The 13,703-nt window shown below is 41.3% G+C and overlaps 2 protein-coding genes across 2 annotated transcripts in view; one reads left to right on the top strand and one right to left on the bottom strand.

The window, feature by feature from the left end:
• The first annotated feature begins 5,121 nt into the window (after positions 1-5,121).
• On the top strand, positions 5,122-8,302 carry LOC102211944 (type-4 ice-structuring protein-like). Its single transcript, XM_005728502.2, has 5 exons — positions 5,122-5,218; positions 6,005-6,102; positions 6,851-6,919; positions 7,022-7,145; positions 7,906-8,302. The coding sequence occupies exons 1-5, from the start codon at positions 5,166-5,168 to the stop codon at positions 8,105-8,107; spliced, it is 546 nt and encodes a 181-aa protein (XP_005728559.1). The 5' UTR covers positions 5,122-5,165; the 3' UTR covers positions 8,108-8,302.
• Positions 8,303-8,658: 356 nt separating this feature from the next.
• Positions 8,659-13,703, bottom strand: part of LOC102211656 (polyadenylate-binding protein 1) — a 6,502-nt gene continuing 1,457 nt past the window's right edge. Inside the window, exons 2-14 of the mRNA XM_005728501.1 lie at positions 12,877-13,070; positions 11,979-12,094; positions 11,595-11,734; positions 11,394-11,488; positions 11,162-11,299; positions 10,824-10,919; positions 10,338-10,704; positions 9,792-9,902; positions 9,531-9,676; positions 9,336-9,420; positions 9,076-9,206; positions 8,861-8,953; positions 8,659-8,742 (exon numbers count right to left, since the gene is read on the bottom strand). Of these exons, the coding sequence (XP_005728558.1) occupies positions 8,861-8,953; positions 9,076-9,206; positions 9,336-9,420; positions 9,531-9,676; positions 9,792-9,902; positions 10,338-10,704; positions 10,824-10,919; positions 11,162-11,299; positions 11,394-11,488; positions 11,595-11,734; positions 11,979-12,094; positions 12,877-13,070 (1,712 nt within the window). The 3' untranslated portion in view covers positions 8,659-8,742. The remainder of the gene's footprint in view (positions 8,743-8,860; positions 8,954-9,075; positions 9,207-9,335; positions 9,421-9,530; positions 9,677-9,791; positions 9,903-10,337; positions 10,705-10,823; positions 10,920-11,161; positions 11,300-11,393; positions 11,489-11,594; positions 11,735-11,978; positions 12,095-12,876; positions 13,071-13,703) is intronic.

The raw sequence follows: 13,703 nt of genomic DNA, 5'->3' as shown, positions 1-13,703 counted from the left end.
TGGTTTTAGAAACACCACGGACATGCAGGAAATTTAAGTAACTTCTGAAACAAGCTGTTTTAGCATCTCTTGCTTTCTTCTGATTGGCTGCCACTCATAAACAAAGGGTTTGAGCAGCAGGTTGGTGGGGCTTCTGTGCTTACAACTGTGCATCTGATGATTATAGACATCACACAGAGACAAGAATAAAAAAGAAACTGGCAGAAAATGAGTGTTTACAGCTGTCAGAGCCAATCCCTGTAATGGACTGGCAACTTGTCTATTTCAGTATCTATCTGCACTTACATTTCAAGCCATTACACATTTAAATTTTTGTGATTACAGCTTGTAGTAGCTCATGAAAATACAAAATCTGGTAGCGCAAACTAGTAGAATAATTATTAGAATGTATTTAATTTTGTTTTGGGGGATGCAGTGCATCTAGAAAGTATTCACAGCACTTTTCTTGTTCTACATTTTGTCATGTTACAACTTTATTCCAATGTGCATTAAATTCATTTGTACCTCAAAATTCCATGAAAAACTTTGTTTAATATTCTTGAAACTTTATTGAATATAAAGAACAAAAGTTTAACATGTACCTAAGTATTCACAGCCTTTGTCATGACACTCAGACTTGAAGTGAGGTGTATCCTGTTTCAACTTACAATCCGTCATTGTTCCTATAGCTTAACTGGAGTCCTGTGATGATTTCAGTTAATTGGATGTGATTTGGAAAGGCACACACTTGTATATACGAGGTCCCATAGTTGACAGTACAGGTCAGCGCACAAACCAAGCCATGAAGTCCAACAAATTGTTTTTAGATCTCGGAGACAGGATTGTACCGAGGCGCAGATCTGGGGAAGGGTACAAAAAAATTCTGCAGGATTGAAAGTCCCAATGAACACAGTGGCCTCCTCCATCACCCATAAATGGAAGAAATTTGGAGCCAACAGGTCTCTTCTTAGAGCTAGCCTTTAGTCAGGTGACCAAGAACCTGACGGTTACACTGACAGAGCTCCAGCTGCTCTGTGGTGAGATGCGAAGCATAGGGTCATCATTTCTCCAGCACTTCATTAATCAGGCCTGTATGGTAGAACAGCCAGGTGGAAGCCACTCCTCAGTAACAGGCCCATTACAGCCTCTCTGGAGTTTGTCATAAGACACCTGAAGGAATCTCAGACCACGAGAAATAAAACCCTCTGGTCTAATGAAACAAAGATTGAACTCTTTGGCCTGAATACCAAGGAAACCAGGCATCGCTCATCACCTGGCCAATACCATCCCTACAGTAAAGCATGGTGGTGGCACCATCATGCTGTGGGGACAGTTTTCAACAGGAGGGACTGGGAGACTAGTTTGGGTCAAGGGAAAGATGAATGCAGCTATGTAAATAGACATCCTTTATGATAAACTGCTGCACAGCACTCTGGACTTCAGACTGAGACGAAGGTTCATCTTCCAGCAGGACAATGACCCTAAGCACATAGCCAAGATAACAAAGGAGCGCCTTCAGGACCACTCTGCGAATGTCCTTGAGTATGCAAGCCAGATCCCACACTTGAACCCAATTGAACAGCTCAGTGCACAGATGTCTTCAGAAAAGGAGCTTCAGCTGTTGTATTCCTAATATCAAGCTGCTCTTGAGCTAGAGACATAGTCAGAAGTGGCTAAAGAAGAAAAAGGAACTGGATTGTTGCTCATTGGTCCAAAGTCCTCTTCAGGTGAAAGTAAATTTTGCATTTCGTTTGGAAGTCAAAGTCCTGGAGTCTGGAAGGAGAGTGGAAAGCCACAGAATCCAATGTGTTTGAAGTCCAGGGTGAAGTTTCTGCAGGCTGTGATGAGTTGGCATGCCATGTCATCTGCTGCCGTTGGAGGTGGTTAGCTCACTGTGTTTTATCAAGTCCAGAGTCAATGCAGCGTCCACTGAGAGATTTTAGAGCACTTCATGCTTCCATCTGTGGACAGGCTTTATGGAGTTGCAGGTTTCCTGTTCCAGGAGGAATAAATACCAGCCCACGGTACCAAAACTAGCATGTTTTTCTCACTATGTTATTACCGCCGGGTCGCCTAATCTGAACCTCACAGAGAGTCTGGGGGAAACATGAAAACAGCCTGGCCTCAGCAGCGCCAAAACCCGATCACCTCCGTGTTACACCACACTGACGCAGTAATTCTTGCTAACAGAGCCACAGTCAAGTACTGAGTATATAAATTAACTGGATGAAATATTCTAACAATCTGAGACACTGGATTTCTGTTTTTCATGAGCTATAAGCCAAAAAACTTCATATGTTTCACTTTAGATATAATGACAATAACATAAATGAAAGTTTTCCTTTCAGGCATAACTTAACAGCATTAAGATGCTCTTGTATATAGCTCTTCCACAATCGGGTACAACATTTAAAAAGTTGATAGCAGTACATCAGTTTTGTCTATTTTAATATAAGAGGGCAGCTTAGTACATGATTCACTTTAGCAGTAGCTGCTTTACTGAATGTTATTACAGCTCTGAGTACGTTAGTGCTTCTTTCCCGCTGAGTTGAGCGCGTAATGCAATCAATCATTTTTATGGATGAGCGAAAGCCTCAGGGGGTCAAAGCTTAAAGGAAAGACAGAATCAGGACACTTTTTCTTTTTTCATGCTGACATCTTTTCGAGTAAATGCCCCCATTGTTCACGTCGTAGCTCTGCTGAACTACTTTATTCCTGCTGCACACACTTTAATGTCAAGTGATGCATCCTCACGTCGATTGCATACCACAAAGCAGATGGTTCTGTGTCTGGAGCACTTTTTAGAGACGTAAACAGCTTAAGCCAATAGGACAGTGCAGGCCTGGACACAGAGAATAAATGCTGGGTTGCAAACACGGTGCATGTTTCCACATCTGGTTTTGATCAAAGCTTTACGGTCATAATCTCATTTTTAAAACTCCACTGCAGACTTTTCCCACCAGATGAATAGAGGCTCACGATACATTTGTACAAGGTTTATTAAACAGCTCGTGTTGTTTATGCTCCCTGCTCACATATTTCTATCCAAACACATGTATGAGATTGTTTATTACTGGCTGGGGTGGGAAGCAGTCGGGAATTAATCATTTTACAGCAGCTATAAAGATAGATTGGAGGCAATAACACCCTGCTGGATGTAAGCCAAAGGTAGAAGGTTTACATTCACATGAATGAGTGTAATCCATGACAGTGCTTCCTAAAGAACAGCTGAATGAGGCAGCTTGAAATATTTTTTTTCCCACTTAATAAAAAAAATGTTCTGCTTAGTAATTAATTAGAGTAATTAAAGATGAACAAATTCAAAAAAGGGTGATATTTTGTGTTATACAGCATGAAGTTAGCATGCTAACATTTGGTGTTATTTTATTTTGCAGGTACCGTTATGGTCAAAAGTTCTTACATCCACTCATCATGGTCATTTCAAATTTCATGGTAATTTTAGCTTTCAGTGATTTATTGAACTGTTCTTTATCCGGGGTGGAATGATTGTACAGCATAAATCTTTGATGACTTTAAAAGACAATGGCTGAGTGTTACTTAATTCACTTTGGATCTTCTCCAATCCACATGGGGTCGAAAGTATAAATACAGACTTATAAGTGTTTATAATCGGTTAGATGTCCCTCAGCAAGATGCACATCAGCCAGATGGTTTTGGTAGGCATGAGCAAGCCTCTGGTATAGTTCTGGCTGAATATTTGACCACTCTTCTTGGCAGAAAGTTAATTTCCTGGTATGAAACCAGCTCTGACGTGTAGTACACAAAGTTTCAATAGGGTTGAGGTTTATGCTTTGGGAAGACCATTCCTAAAGCTTAATGTTAGCCAGCTTTATCCATTCCCAAACCAATTTTGATGTGTTTGGGATCATTGCTCTGTTGTTTCTGGTGTTGATTTGAGGGGAAGTTGAAGAGTAGTCCTCCTCCATCGTTATTCTTTGCGCAATGTAACAGTACTGGTAACAAAACAACCCCAAAGCATGATGCTACCACCAAGATGCTTGACAGCTTGTATAGTTTAGTGTTCTTAGGTTTCAAAGCTTTACATTTACTCTTCCAAACATACCTCTTGTCATTGTGGACAAATAGCGCAATCTTTGTCTCACCTAACTATAAAGCTTTCCTCCAGAAAGCATTTGGCTCGTCCATGTGGGCAGCAGCAAATTTTAGTTGAGGTTAAAGGTGTTGATTTTATGGCAACACTTCTTATTCGGTCAGCAATCTCTCAGTCCATGGAGACTTAAAACTGGCAGCAGTTCATGACAGGCTTGAGCCTTAGTAGTTCCTGGGTTGTTCCAGAACATCTTAACCAATTTCCTCTCATTTGAGGGTGACAGTATGAGTCTTCTCCAAACCTTGTAAGAGTGGTGCCACGTTCAAATAACTTGTATTTATGTTTAGAAATGGCTTGAAGTGACCTTCCCAACTAGTGTAAATCTACAATTCCCTTTCTTAGATCTTCACTGAGTTCCTGAAAACAGGAGCACAACACTGCCATCAAGCCTATGATAATCCATTGCCATATATGTTGATGTTAATGTCACCAAAAGTCTTCTCAGAGATGGCCTTGCTGTCGTAATGCTGACGCTGTTAGTTATGATCAAGTGTTTTCTTCAATCAGCGTGATAAGATGCACAGTCATGTGTTTACTGAGTTCCTTGGACTTTCCCATTGTTCTGAGTATAGGTTTATCTAAAGACCTTGCAATAATTAATCGTTTTTATGATGTCAAAAAGAAACTACCAGTTGTTCTCTAATGAAAGGTTAATAGGCATTGTCCTGTAAAGTTAAAAGCCCCAAATTACAATAACGTCCATGCCTCTGATCAGTGGATCAGTGGATGTGAAGCCAAAAAGTAACTCAGACCTCCATTCTTCGTACTGGCCACCAGGGGGCGATAGCTGTGATGGCAAAATAACAAACAAAAAAAGCCAAAAACAAATTCCAGTCCCGAAGAAGTCTGAGAGAAACTAGCTCTCAAACATGATCTTTGACTTTGTGGTTTCTGGGACTCATTTTATTATTATAAAATATTAGGACATTTAAAAAACAGAAACGAAGCTTTTTTAAGAGAGCAGAATTATTCAGACCTGCCCCTTGATCATTACATCCAGTTTTGAAACACCAACGACAAAACGACTTCAAACCGGGACTAAATTAACTAATGGATGACATCACGACAGCTGCGTCCATCTTTTATACCACCTATGCTTCTTAAAAGGCAAAGCTATTATTTCACCCATTGTTCGTTGGTTTCATGTCACCAGGTCGTCTCTAGTTGCTTCCTGTAACTGTTTTACTTTTCAAAGATGAACATAAAATAACAAAACCCGGCAGACGGTAGAAACTTGTGCTTCAGTATGTGGCTTACATATTACTACACCATGGATGTTCAATAGTTCTTCAGCTGCTTTAGTTTGGTGCCACCCCAGTCCAAAAATCATAGAAAGGCTCCTGGCTTAGGGAACTATAGAAACAGAATATACAAATGGCAAGATTTTTGATTTAACCTCTGTGAACCACACATGGATTTATTGAATTTATCCAATAAGATGATTTGATCTGGACCAAAGTGGTCTTTCTTTAGAGAACTCCATAGTTTACCAAAGAGTCCAGTGCTTTGTACACACACTGAAGAACATCAATAAACTAATCAGTCATAAGAACTCAGTTTACTCAATATACTCCTGAGCTTTCACAATGTGTGCACATCTTACTGAGAAATGAACACAGAAGCACAACACTGACATCAAGCCTGATTTTATAATCACACGTATCGCATCTGTTAAAGATGATGTCACCAAAAGTTCCCCCAACCTCACTGGCCTCACTGTGGTAACCTTGATACTGTTCTTGATGATTAAATATTTTTGCCTAATCATCATGATAAGAGCCACACTCATGTTGGCTGTTGGACTTTGCTTGGGTTTGCCCAGCTGGCAGACAGAGCAGCAAGGTTCAGCATCCAGTAATATATATTTTTTCTTTCTTTGTCTCATCCAATCAGATCTCCGTCTGACAGGAATGCATCATCACCCTGGGCTATAAGAAGTGTAAGAGTCCTGAGTAAAGCCACCATCTGGTCCACATTCTCCTGCAGCACAGGTGAGTCTGATTTATTTTCTAATAGGTTTGAATTAAAACCTTTTCTCTCCTTTCCCCCAAAAAGCCTTAAATTGTTTATATTTTCTGAGACTTGCTGTAAAAGTGCACCTCGTAGTATGTGAAATGTCAGCATTTAACAGTGACGTGAGGCAGAGCTCAGAGGCAGCAAAAGTTTATTTAAAGACAGGCATTAAATAAGCCAACTCCTACAAACATTTACTATGCTACTTAAATGCAATAATAGAGCAGAATGTAATATAAATGCTGGAAATGTAAAGAAAATGACTTTTAAAAGTACTCTCATGTGTAGGATTGATCCTTAAAGTTATATTTTTACATAAAAATCTGGAAGAGGCACTTTTTATGTGCTTTAAGTAAATTATAGCATTTCTTTTGCTAGTTAACAACCAAAGAAGCAAGAAGCTCATTAAAAATAAACAAAAAAAAACCTCATTCCAGTTTCTACCCAGGTTGAGCTTCAAGGCTTAATTTTCTCTGTGATAAATTATTTCAAAGGTTTAGAGTATATAAGCTATAATCACTGACTGCTGAAGTTTGAAAAAAATACACAAAACATTGATTGTTTCCATGTGACAACAAGTCAAACCAGGATTCCTGGACAATAACTTTGTCATTGACTCACCTGATTAAACATGGTGTGGATTTTGTGGGTGACTTCAGGCAAATACTGCTTTTTAACATCTAACGCCTCAAGCGCACTGCTCACCAAACGTTATGTGTTGTGCAGGTGTAATCCAGTCAGCAGTCATGAAATTCTCCCTCATTGTCGCCGTTGTCGTGCTCGCCCTGGCACAAGGTATGACCAGATTTTGACATTTTTGTTAAATATCTATCGGGGAGGGTGGGAAGTTTAAAAACAAACAAAACACTTTATTTCATTTCTGTTTTTTTCCAACAGGAAGCTTTGCACAGGAAGCCTTAAATCTTGACAACCTCAGTCAGTACTTTGAGGACCTGAAGAACAAAATGCCTCAAGACCTGAGTGAGATCATCCGCAACCCAGATCTGGTCAACCAGGCTCGGTGAGTAACCAACTATCTGCAAAACGTCTTCACACGCATGTAGACGTGTTCAGAATGATTAAAACTGGACTTTGTCCACTGTTAAATAACCAGCCAACAGCTCCTCTGTGCCTCTCAGTGATAACGTAATCATGCAAGGCAGACCAGACCCACACAGTAACCCTGAGCACTGCGTGTGATAGAGATGTTCTTATCTCTGTTTACTAGATGCGATAAGTGCAGGGAAGCTTATTGTAATAATAGACTAGTTACTGTATTTATTTACAATTACTTGGAATTTTTTTGCATATATATAAATGAAATAGTCATTAATATGTGATCATATAAACCAAGCAGTTTGTAATTATGATTATCAAGCACTTTTTAAATAAAATAAGATTTATTTATATATCGCTAAGATCCTTTATACTATAAGGTAAGGACCCTACAATAATAAAGAGAAAACCTCAACAATCAGATGATCCCTCTATGAGCAAGCACTTGGCAACAGTGGGAAGGAAAAACTCCCTTTTAATAGGAAGTAATCTCCAACAGAACCAGGCTCAGAGGGTCAGCCATCCTCCGTGACTACTGTGATTAATATGCAGTACATATAGCTGAAATATGAGTATTTCTACCACTCATACTCTACATGTATTTATACCTAGATTGTCAATAAATGAGAGGTGTGAGCATGTAAAGAAGCCTGCCAGTAAACATGGCCAGTCTGGTACGTTTCTGATTTCTAAATGTAACAGTGAGTCATTTTCTACCCTAACAGGACTTTCTTGGAGGAGAGGAAAGCCCAGCTGGAGCCTCTGGCCATTCAGATCCAGGAACAACTGAGGGCCGCTTCCACCAACATGGAGGAGCAGCTCAAACCTCTGGCCACCCAGTTGCAGCCCATGTTTGAGAACCTCCAGAAGCAGGTGGAGGCTATGGTCCAGACGATGAGAGATCAGGCCGATGCCATCGGCAACTAAATGAAAACGATCAGCTTCTCTAGCAGACGTGCCACCACATCACCATCTTTTGTCGTGGACTGAATTCATACAGCTGCTCGTGTTGGATGGCTGACTTGACATCAGGGAGCCTAAAAATGTGTTTCAGTGCTTGTTAATGTTTGACTGTTCCTCCTGTCACAAAAGCACAAATAAAGAAAAAGACTTGAAACACAACTTCTGTGGTGGTTTCATAATGTGAACTAGTGATGCCTCAGATCGAGCATGTAACAGACGTGTTTTATTATTCGTTTTATTCAAGCAAGCAAAGGTCAGGGGAAAATTGACAACAACAGGTTCAAACATTCAAAAAAGAAATTGATAAAATGGCAGAAAGGAATGCTTTCAATCTTTTGTTCCACAGAATTCTCCTTTAAAACCCCTCAAAACTGAGCATTTTTTATTTGAACTTTTTCCCTTCCCCCCCCCATCTTTCATTCAACAAACCAGACCTGATGTTTCTGTTCATTGTAGGCCGGGCTGGAGACTTGTTTTCATTGTTATTTTTTTTAATATATTATTTATTTTCTTTTTACTTTGTTTTGTGTGTTTTTCAACTTTTTCCACTGTGAAATTCTTTTGTCCATCGGTGAAGCTGGTCTCAAGGTTCCACACTCCTGTGGGGAAAAAGAAAGAAAAAAAAAAAAGTTATGTGACGTTTTCTATTTACAAGAGGCTCTAAATGAAATGAAAGCACTAGCCTCTCCTTGTTACAGCAGCTCTGAAAAGTCATACCTAAACACTTGGGACACCAGCTGAATTGGTCACTGTCTTCTGGGCGGCTTCCTTGGCCTGATGAGCCTGCAGTACAGCCACAGCCTCATCCACCTAAACACAGCAGGTCACCTAATGTTAGCAACAGCGAGCACTCTGCTCTCCTTTTTAAGAGGAAGACTCTTATAATAATTAACGGCCTGACATTGTTGATAATAACTTGCGTAAGTACTGACCTTTGAGCGGAGAGACTCTGGGGACTCCAGCATGTGGAGCAGCTCTGAGTTGTCGATCTCCAGCAGCATGCCTGTGATCTTGCCTGCCAGGCTGGGGTGCATGTTCTGGATCAGTGGAAACAGACGCTCACCTATTGGAGGGACACATAAGAGATTTAAAGACAGGATGAACAAAGAAAGGCCGTGCCTGTACTCAGTACTACTGCTTATAGATAGGCTAAGGCTACATTTAGTCATGGAGAGCTGCTACTAAACCTTACCCAGCATCTGCTTCTGCTCCTGAGGAGGAGCAGCAGCCAGCATGGAGGCAGTCAGAGGCTCCTGTCCCTGGACGTGGACTGCAGGCTTTGGGAAGATTGGAAATTTAAAAAAAATATATTAATGTACATCCCAGTTTTTCCTCAGTTGTAGGGCAGGAAAAAAAGCCATTAGTTCTAGATAATGAGCATTCCTACCTGCTGCATGTTAACTTGTGGCTGAGTGTTCATGTGCTGTTGGGTATTGCGAACTCCTGCTGCATACTTGTACTGGGGTACTCCACGCACGGGGGTGGCTGCTGCGGCAGCTGCAGTGGCTGGTCGGGGGCCCATGGTCTGAGTGGCTGAAGGGGGGAAAAAAGAAAAGAAAAAACAAAAAGGATGAGCATGAAATATAATAACTAACAAGCAGAAGAGTTACAGGATTCAACTGTGTGTGGACAGTGTCAGTGGACTGACCGACTCGCTGGGTGGTCATCATGCGGGGCACCTGGGAGGAAGGCCGCACTGTGCTGAAGGTTTGAGGGCGAGGGCCTGAGGGACGTATTCCACCCGACATGTTCTGGAAGTCTATGGACAAATAAAATCAAACGGCTATTAATATCCCATTTATAGTTCATTAGTTAAATTCATTCAAGCCCAACACACACTCCAGAAGGTGCATTTGAATATTTTAGCAGCACAAACATCTCATTCTCATTTCAGCTCCTTTTCATACTTGTTCTGCTTTCTGACCAGATAAAGTGAAAAGTATGTAAATGAAAACAGCTTTATTGGGAATTTGACTATATTAAGAAACAGTGCTGTCTCTGAACATCTCTAAATGAGCCGTTCAACTGAAGTAGACTATGGGCACAAAACGCAGGTGGTCTGCTGATTTTTGCATAATTGGTGAAAATAATAGACAATCTGTATTTTACAAAATAACATATCTTTCAAGTCTCTTTTAAAACAAGAATAAATATCAACACAAATATTACAAAAGGACAACCTCTGAATACTCACGCTGTGGTCGAACATTTTGGGTGGTCCAGCGTGGGCTCGGGCGGAGCTGGGCCATCTGGCCAGCAGCTGGGTAGTAAGCGGCACGGTTCTGGGCCTGGGGGATGGCTGCCATGAAGTAGCCGGACGGCGGGGCGGCCTGGTACGGGTTAATGACTGGATTTGGCACTGCGCGCACACTGGCCATGCGCTGCATGTACTGGTTGGTCAGGTGGGCTTGACGCTCCTCTTTCCTCTGGGCCAGGGCCACGTACAGCGGCTTGGTGGCTACGATACGTCCGTTCATTTCTGTCACAGCTTTGGTGGCCTCCTCTGGGGACGAGAAGCAGACAAAGCCAAAGCCTTTACTGCGCCCTCCTTCCATCATCACCTGAGAGAGAAGAGAAAAGGCATTTATAAAAACTACATAGTCACCAACTGCCAGTATCATAATAGAGAGCATTAAAAGATCATTAGTGCCAGCTCATAAAATTCTATTATCGGTCATACCTTGGCACTGGTTATGGTGCCGAATGGCGAAAACTCCTTCCTCAGACGTTCGTCGTCTATTCCATCGTCAAGGTTCTTCACATACAAATTAACACCCTGCAAATAACCAAAAGTAATCTTGTAACTTCTTATAAACACTACATATACAAAGTGATCTCCAGCAGATGTTTTTGTCTGCAGCACATTTTTATCCCCAGGATCCACGGTGAAGGAAAGTGGGGCCCATGAACTACAGTGTCACTGTTGCAGCCATTTTGGCCAGTGCAGCCCACCAAAGAGGGAGCACTGAATTTGACAAAGCTGCGGTCTCTGGGCAGACTTGTCAAGAAGAAACGAACCTGGTAGCGAGTCATGCGGTCTTGCTTCATCTGCTCAAATTTGCGCTTCAGCTCAGTCTGTCGCTCCACCTTCTTCTGGGCGCGGCCGACATACATAAGCTTGCCGTTCATCTCCTTCCCGTTCATCTCATCCACCGCCTGAAGAAAGCATGAAATCGGGTCAAGTTTGTGAACATTTTCTGGCGGATACGATGTTTACTTTTTTTGTTGAAAGAAATTAAACGTGGCTCACCTTTTGGGCATCCTCGTGTCTTTCAAAGCTAACGAACCCAAACCCTCGAGACTTTCCATTTTCGTCCGTCATGACCCGGATACTCATGGCATTACCTAAGAAACAAAAAACCTTATTGCCTTCCTTTTTTTTTTTCTATACCTCTTTATGCCAACACTGGAGCAGCTGAAACCATTTTAAAGTTGGGACACGCCGACTTACCATATTTACTGAAGAGCTCCCTCAGCTTCTCATCGTCCATCTCATCACCAAAGTTTTTAATGTAGACATTTGTAAACTCCTTGGCTCGGGCACCCAACTCAGCCTCGCGCTCTTTGCGAGATTTGAAGCGGCCCACAAACCTGCATTAAAAGGATATTTTAAAACTTACAAGCGCATTCATTATGGGGGACAGTAAAAATGAGTACAGTTTAATTACTGCATAACTGTTATGACTTATTTGTATATTACAGCTATACACTTTTATCACAAACAAACTTCATCAACATTGCACTGAAACATCCAACACGGTTGGTTAACATGACTCAGCAGCTTTCAGAAATTATACATCCAAACACCTGGAAGCCAGTGAATACATTCACTTACACTTTCCGGTCATTGAGCAGCATGCCATTCATTTTCTCAATGGCTCGTTCAGCCGCCTCCTGAGTCTCAAAATGCACAAACCCGTAGCCTTTAGAGCCATTCTCGTCACAAACCACCTTACAGGAAGAGAACACATGCAGCTTTTAAAAACACACACAGACACAAACATGCAGCAACAAGTATACTTAACCTGAACAGTCTGTAGGATCACACTTACATTAAAACATTGTTATTATTATATGGTCATGTTATTGTATATGAATGTTTATATTGTTATTGGTTGTGTATATTTGTGTGGAAATATTCTATGTACATATATTGTTTAAAATTCAGATCAGATGCCTAACTGCATTTTATTATTTTGAGTTGTGCATTTTTCCAGCGATGATACGTTGAATCTAACCTGTCTCACTGTTACCTTTTCTATTTCTGGCTTTGCAGCCAGTTTTATCACGAAAAGTATACCCTGAAAAATAACCTGCATATTATGATTTGTAATAAACCAATTAGAAAATCTAAACACGGTCTAATGAATGAATGTAAATCTTTCTCTGGATCCAGTGTGTCACTTTACATCCAAACTGACTGGTTCAGGGATGCAAACCCTCTCCTCCTTATAATCTGTTTTTCTCTACATCTCCACATTACTATGTTGCAGCTACAGATCCAAATTGACGCGTTTTTCCATCTTTCGTGACGTGAGGAGTGAGTATTCCGGTGTCAGCAGACAAGGTGAAAAAATGTGTTAATGGGAGAATGCTTTTCACAACTCTGTAGCACATAGGCTCTAGTAGAGCTCTTGCATGCGAATACAATCATACGACCTGCTGAGCCACCTCCACCTCTGCTTTCAGGTTACCTGTAACAAAAGGGAGAGAAAGGGGCAGAAAAGCTTTACCTTGCAGGACAGGATGTTGCCAAAAGCAGAGAAGGTGTCATAAAGAGCCTTGTTGTCAATGGACTTGTCAAGATTCTTGATGAAGATGTTTCCCACGCCGCTTTTTCTCAGTGATGGATCACGCTGCGACCACATGATGCGTACAGGCTGCCCCTTTATCACGTCAAAGTTCATGGTGTCCAGTGCACGCTCAGCTGAAGAGAGACGGAGAGGGGGGGGTTAAAAGAAATGATTAGGTCTGAGTCATCCATTGTGTTTGGGTATGATAGCAACCAGCTGATATGCAGGTTAGTCTTGAGAGGGGGGGGGTTGTGAAAAGCTGTTTAGCAAACCAATGTGAGAAATCTTGATTTACAAGATTTTTTTCCCCTGAGCCATTTCAAAGAAATGAAAACAGCAGGTAATTCTGTAAAGGTGTTAAGGCACATTAGCATGTGTTAGTCCTCCTGGTATTCCTTTCAGGTATCATCCCCCAGGGCAACTTCACAGTAGGTGCTTTAATCTACTTCCTTCACTTCAAACTGGTCCTTCTGGTCACAAGTACATCAGCATATGTACATTAGTAACCTCTTGCTTTCTCCCCACTGAGAGCAGCGCAGCAAATATTACATCCTGTGCATTAATTGGGGCTAACCTTAGTTCATCTGCACCTTAATCTCAATATTAAACCCCTCTGGTGCATTTAGATGCTGTCAAGCATCCCCACTAGTTTCCCCAAACTTAGACAAATAAACCTGAAGACGTTGCTGTACATATGCATTTCAACTGGCAACAACTTTAAAATCAGAAAACATCCTACAAATAAAGTGTGTGTGTGTGTGTGTGTG

Source organism: Pundamilia nyererei, unplaced genomic scaffold (genome assembly GCF_000239375.1).
Source record: "Pundamilia nyererei isolate P.nyererei 1_Seehausen unplaced genomic scaffold, PunNye1.0 scaffold00028, whole genome shotgun sequence".
Classification (NCBI taxonomy): domain Eukaryota; kingdom Metazoa; phylum Chordata; class Actinopteri; order Cichliformes; family Cichlidae; genus Pundamilia; species Pundamilia nyererei.
The sequence above is the reverse complement of the archived record's forward strand: the minus strand, read 5'-3'. Positions and strand labels throughout refer to the sequence as shown.

Bases quoted from the DNA above. Each gene is read 5' to 3' on its own strand.
- LOC102211944 (XM_005728502.2), top strand. From the start codon at position 5,166: ATGACATCACGACAGCTGCGTCCATCTTTTATACCACCTATGCTTCTT. The intron at 5,219-6,004 runs GCAAAGCTATTA...TCATCCAATCAG, and splicing joins CCACCTATGCTTCTTAAAAG to ATCTCCGTCTGACAGGAATG. The intron at 6,920-7,021 runs GTATGACCAGAT...TTTTTCCAACAG, and splicing joins CGTGCTCGCCCTGGCACAAG to GAAGCTTTGCACAGGAAGCC.